Raw genomic sequence first — 6,544 nt, forward strand, 5'->3', positions numbered from 1 at the left:
AAGAGCTCTTATTGGCAGATCATTCTTTTCATGTGTGAAGAAAGCAATAATTTGTTTGGTCTCAGATGCCTAGTTCTGATGCTCTGATATTTTTTCAGCTTCTCAGCTGTCTGCTTTTCCCCATTGCTTCCTTTTGAAACTATCAAAATGCAAACATTGCTGTAGTTTATCCTTATTGAGACACTTTGCAAATGAATTCTGCATTAATGCAACCAAGTAACTAGTTTTCAATTAACTTGCTTTGCTTAAGTCTTTATGTTCAGCAATTGGTGCTCGGCTTTCTCAGCAAATGAGGTCTAAGGCAGTCCAGAATGATTGCTCCCAAGTCAAGTCATTTGCAGCTAGTTTGCTACATTTGAAAACCTCACAGATAGTCTTCAGTATCCCGCCTACGAGTGAAGACAACAACCTATTTTCTTACCTTTCCAGCAAAGAAACTAGATTAGCAAAATCCTCAAATGCAACCCACAGCCAGAGCAAAGAATTTGATGTAATTATCACAACTGAAAAACTATTCTTAGATCATACTTTCTAATGGGTGTTATAGAGCCATAAATTACTTTCAAAAATGGTATCTCAATACATCTAAAATGTGGAATTGAAAAGAACTTATCTATGCAAGAATGAGTTTAGTAATAAAATACAGATGCTTTACTTTGGATTATATGAGTCAAAGTGATACTTTAGGATTTTAAGCCAGGACTGACCACGACTTCTTCATATTTCAAAGTAGAAAAAGGAAATTGAGGAAATTTAAATGGTATGGAGTCATAGCTAACATCAGCAATGCATAGAGTCATTAAATTATAGGGTACTCTGGTACATCAACATACCCAAATGAGCATTGTACACAGACCGAATTGTACAGTCCCAGAAGCAATTGACAGCAAGTTACATAGGCAAATCTATTTCTCTAGTGCTCTTAAGTGCGTATATGTTCGAAAAAACAAGTATGCTTGCTGTCCACCCAATCAGCCTTAAACCACCCTTCTGACAAAAATCACATATTAGGCAGAAATGTCCACTCCAACTTCATTGGTAGTTTAATTCACCAAGATGATGAGCACAGTGGATGGACACAATATCTCAGGCTGATGCTCCTGGTAGGTTTCATGGATTGGGATCTATTCAACAGCTCCTTCTTCTCCCTGCAATTTAAATTATCTTTTTGTTCCTCATCTTTAGTCAGCAGATTTTAAAATATTCTACCAGAAGGGAAGCAAAAAGATCAAAATCTCCTTTTTTCATGGTGCTAAACTCTTCTCTTTGCCATTTCTATCCTTTCACTCTTGGGATGGTTGACAGACTTCTGTACATGGATGACTGAAGTGTGTTTAGCCATGGTAGAAGTTTGTCAGTGAGCACCAATGAAATGTGTTTTCACACCTGCAGTTTATTTAGGTTATGACATTGTTGACTGTGGGTTTTATGTAGATCTCAGGGTGGTCAGAATTTTCAAGCAAGTGGTTCAGTGACAAATAGACTGTTCTGGCTTTTGTTGAAATCCTTCTTTATGGATGGCAAAGGTAGTCACAGATGTTACCACGTGTCATGCTCGCGTCTCTACAAGCACAGCTGTAAGGCTGCTTTGGTGTGGCAGGTTCTTGGGAGAGTAATAGATGAGTACACACATTAAGTGGGACTGAATGAAGACTCTGCAGGAGTTGTTGCTGACTGGTGCTTGTGTAGCATTCCTGGCATAAGTTCATTGTGGGCTCTCTGTGCGTTCGTGCTCTCTGAGGAGCAGGTGTTGGTTTTGGGCTCTCTCCGTGGTTGAACAGCACCATGTTCCTGTGTCAGAATAATACCTCAAATAAGGATGTCATTGGTGCACTTTATTTAAATCCAGCTCCGGTTTTCCATTCTGTTTGTTTAAAGTGCATTATCCCTCAGATGGAGACCTCTTCCAGTCTCTGGCATTGGCAGAAGCCACTAAACTTCCAGCTCGAAAGTCATCTCTCCAAATGTTTCACCTGCTGTCATGGTGCAAGAGCTGTAGCTGCCTCTTGCAAACACAAACACATGGCCAGAAGCTGTCCCAACTGAGACAACCCCCAACAATTCTCAAGAGTTAGCTGCTGGTGGTGCAAACTTCTGGCACTCCAGAGACCAGTGATGGAAGTCCAAGCACAGGAGGGACAGAGTAACTGCTTAGGCTGGTAGAAAAAGATGCTTTTCAGGCATTGTGAGAAAGAGTTGTCAGGCAGAGGGGATTTAAAAGCTTGGAGAAAAAAGGATGGGAGAGGGGCACATGTGGTATGTATGATACAGGCCAAAAGATGAAGCAAGGTCAGGCATGAGACTGAGCAGAGCTGAAGCACAAGAATGAGAGAGATGCAGTGGTCAGACTTGCTTTTAGAAAGCAGGAAAGCTCAAGTGTGGGTGTGTGGGTGGGGGCTGAGTTTAGAGATGGAGAACAGAATGGAAGACAGTGTTAGGTAAGATCTTGGGTAGGTCAGAGGACAGGGGAAAGGCAAGATGCAGGAAAGCTGGAGAGAAACAGGGTTTCAGTAATGAAGGTAAGAGAATATGAAAAGCATGATACTGGCATGGATTGCAAAAGGCATGACTTTCCCTGGAATGAAAGCACCTTCATGTTTAAGCAGGGCTGTCTGTGGTGCCTTCAGAAAGAGGAGTCCACTCCTTATCCCTGAGCAGAGCCAGCTGCCCTGTCACCAGCCTGAGGGACCCCTCTGCCTGCCTGGCTTTATTTGCAGGGCCTTGGGCCAGCTGTACTGCTGTGACAGATACAGGACTCGTTCCTCCAATTCTGGCACTAGAGGAGCATGGACTGGTACTAGCCTGCTTGCAGATCATATATTCAACCTTTCTTAAAAAGTGAATTCTCCTGCCCAGCCCAGTTCTGGGTTAGGCAGTTCCTGATATATCCAAGGAATATAACCTAAAATTGATTTTGGGTCTACAGGCTCTCACTTATCCACCATCAACAGTGTGACTGCTTGAAATGTGGATTCCAGGCATGGCCTTTGACAGCTCCTTTCCCTTCCTGCAGGTCCAGCTGGCTGAAATGGAAGCATTATCCCTCAACTCAGACAAGTCCTCTTCCATCCTTCTAGGAGATGAGTCAGACAATCGAAACGCTGCTCAGCTGAATCCTAAGGAGAACAAGGTTAGCCTCAGACAGCCATGGACATCTTACACCCTGTGCTGTACTTATGCCCCTGCTCATTTCAGGTGTTCTGTATTCATCCAGGTGTCCCTGCTAAGCAATATAATTCTGGTCATTTTTCAAGAGCTTCTCCATAGAGACACACTGTGGAGTAGGATTTGAGGAGAACAAAAGAATACGTGTATTTGAAAGTTCTCTTCACTACTGTTAGTAACTTCCTCTGAATTAGTCAAAAGGCGATTCGGGCTGGAAAATTGAGCATCTCTTAGCTAGGTTGAAGTTATTATCAGAATCTGTTTTTCTTGAGGCTTTGAAAAGTCTGCTCTATCATCTTCCATTAAATTTCACTTTGTCCTCGCTTATTTTTTCCAGCAGGATGGCCAGGACAACCCTGACTCCACTGGGGCAGACAATCTGGGGGAATGCCTACTTCCACCATCCAGTGAAGATGGCTCTACAAACCCAGAGAGTTACCTGTGTGAAATGGAGAATACACCTTTTGACTCAGTTCAGTCTTGGCTAAAGCATGAAAGTAGCAAAGGTGAGCAGGGCTCTCATTCTCCAGCTCTGCTGAAAGAGTGGGTTGGTTCAACTCTGTTTTTCTCCTGCTTTCCCTCTGCCAGGGGGAGAGTTAATGTGACTTGGGATTACACTAACCAAGAATTAGCTTTCAGTTTGCTAATTTGCTTCAGGAATGGGGGGAGGAGCAGTTCCTTCATTTTTGTTGCTAGTTTTTATATCTTCCCTCAGACATAACTCTGTGCAATACTATGAAAGTGCTGATCTCCATTTGCAGTAGTGCACCCATGCACGGTCAGAAGAGAGTGGGGACAGATTCTTCTGACATGCCAACTGGATGAACTGTGCTCACTCAGCACAGAAAAACACTGCTGCCCCCTGAGACCAAGTAAAGTTTCAGGGAACACATAACACACATCTGCCCTTGGTGGAAGTGCTCCAGTTCTACTCTTGAGCAATTCCTGGTCTCCTGTGGTCCCCAGCTTTCCCAAACCACCACTTACTTAATTTATCTCCCTTCATCCCTTGCCTTGCAGGATGTGGGATGAATGTCCTCTGGCAGCAATACATACTTGAATCAAGGCATTATAGTTCAGCATTTCTCTGTGAGAGCAACATCAGAGCTGGCCTGTTACCTTATGGCTCTGAGCTGTGTTAGGTCTTCCTGATCTGGTGCAGGTTTTTGTGCAAAAAGTGGGATCCTTAGTCTAAATACCAGACTGAGGCTTCTTGGCCAGGAGTGCTTGTTCCTGAATATCCTTTGTTCACTAGACCTGAGACTTTGCTCACTGTAATAGCAGCAAAGGCACAAAATAAAATCAGAGGACTCTTCAACTTTTTTTTCTTCTATTTCTCTTCTCCTCCCCTTTCTTTTGATGCTGTCAGTCCCTCCCAGCCCCTTCTCTCCAGGTGCATCTTCCCCTCTGTTACCTGTACCAACAGAATTTTTCCACCCAGCCATCTCTGCCACCCAAACAGAGCCTGAGGAAGTCTCATGTCCACACAACCTTCCTAAGATCTCTCTCCAAGGCTCGTGGGCATCACTGAGATCTCCAGGTGTGAACTGCTCACTTCTCCATCAGGTGAGGAACCTTGCTTCTGTCTGCTAGGAAAGCTCAATTTTCACTTCCCACCCAAACAGAGGAGGCTGAGCAAGGAGGAGGGCAGAGGAAGGAGAGAGGCAGCTGTGCTCACAGGCTGGGTAGCCTGGATAACCTGGGTCTGTAGGAGGAGCACAGTGGACGGCAGAATGCAGAAGGGTAAGGGAGGAGAGAAGGTAGTATAACAAAGTGGTCTTGGATAGCTCTCACCCCGTGAAGTAATTTGTTCTTCTGCTTTGGATCAACAAATAGTTTGACAGCTGCAGTGGGCCCCACATGAAGATGAAATCACATCACTCTGTAGCTCCCCCCTGGCTCCCTGGCACTGGGTGTGCTGCAGACACCTGTGTGCACAGCAGCCATGGTGTGGGCCAGCGAGGTGACAGCTGCACAGCCTCCTCAGGTCCCCTTAACACTGTGAACTCCAAATCATGCTCCTTCTCTGTTGGAACAGGCTTCTTCCCACCTGCATCCTCCACATCCCTGAGTGCCCATCCACACACTGTGTCCCTACACTCACTGTTTTGCACTGCCCACTTAACTCTGGCATCCCAGAAAGGTGCCATCTCTTTCTGAAAAGGCAGCTATTTCTCACTAACAAAAGAGAAGAATAAAAGCACTGGGGGGATGTCAGGTGTCTTTGAAGTGCAGAAGATGCAGAGATTAAAGCCCAGGAGAAATCCCTGCTATTGTTCTTGGAAGATACTCCATGAACAGGGGCACTCTGTTCCAGACAAACTGAAAAAATAAAATCAGGTGTTATTCACCTATATATGACAGACACTGTTGGCACAATACAAATGTGTATAAATTCACCACGGATAAATTTAGCCTTCATCTGAGATTGAGTTGTTGCAGTGTTGAAACCTCTGGTTAAATTAAGACAGAAAAGAGGTAGAGCCCTGGAGCTGGCACACCACTGGGACAAAACTACTGAATTGTTGTAAAGGAGAAATTAGTAAACTTCTGATTATTTGACAAAGACTGTGTTGAATATCTATGGAGACTGCTTCAGGAGACTGCTTCCAGTCCTACATGCATCATTCCCAGTGCAGTGTCCCAGTGATGGTCACACAGTGCAGACCAATTTCCTAGAAACAACTAAAATGCAGCTTAACTAGATGAGCCCTGATACAAGGAAATTAAGGCTGTTTCCTCTTCCTGCTGGAAGGGGACTGCACCTTTGTACCCTAAATGAAAGGGTAGTTCCTGCAACTGCTGGTCAAAAGAACCATGGGGCCTCTTTTCTCTCCAGAGATTGCTGATTTTTTTAAATGAGAGGAGATCTGTACAGAAGCTCCTTGATTCCTGTGCAGCTGATAAATGTGTCCCCAGTCTGTGTGGCAGGTTTATAGGAAAGCCATGAGTGAGGACCTACAGGGAACCTTTGCTCTGGTGCCTCCTGGACCATCAGTGCTCAGGGAGAGCATAGTGGTGGGCGCTGCAGGGCTCGGACACAGCATCCCCTCCCTTTGGTGGAGCACTTCACGTGGGAGGGTAGATTCATCCTGAATCCTTTCCTCCTCCTTACCCAGAAAGAAATCCCCATGGCAGGCTGCATGGCTAGTGCTTTGAAGCGTTGCTTGGTTTATGGCTCCCTTCCCCAGCAACGAAGAGTGAGAGAGGAATGGAGTTTTCCCCCTTTCTGTAATGGTGGCTTATTTTCACACCTCTAAGTACCCCCAAACCCAATAAGGCAAAGTCTCTTGCCCATCTCCTTCCTGAGAACTGTGTTTTCGTGCTCCGCTCCCCAGCCCCCCGGGAGCGACACGTCGCTGGACAGCCGGAGCAGCAG

The 6,544-nt window shown here is 45.2% G+C and overlaps 1 protein-coding gene across 1 annotated transcript in view; it reads left to right on the forward strand.

Annotated features, from left to right (window-relative positions):
- Window positions 1–6,544, forward strand: part of CACNA1I (calcium voltage-gated channel subunit alpha1 I) — a 164,764-nt gene that overhangs the window by 157,555 nt on the left and 665 nt on the right. The window contains exons 34-36 of the mRNA XM_031057759.1: window positions 3,014–3,130; window positions 3,503–3,671; window positions 4,535–4,731. Of these exons, the coding sequence (XP_030913619.1) occupies window positions 3,014–3,130; window positions 3,503–3,671; window positions 4,535–4,731 (483 nt within the window). The remainder of the gene's footprint in view (window positions 1–3,013; window positions 3,131–3,502; window positions 3,672–4,534; window positions 4,732–6,544) is intronic.

Source organism: Geospiza fortis, unplaced genomic scaffold (genome assembly GCF_000277835.1).
Source record: "Geospiza fortis unplaced genomic scaffold, GeoFor_1.0 scaffold173, whole genome shotgun sequence".
NCBI lineage: Eukaryota > Metazoa > Chordata > Aves > Passeriformes > Thraupidae > Geospiza > Geospiza fortis.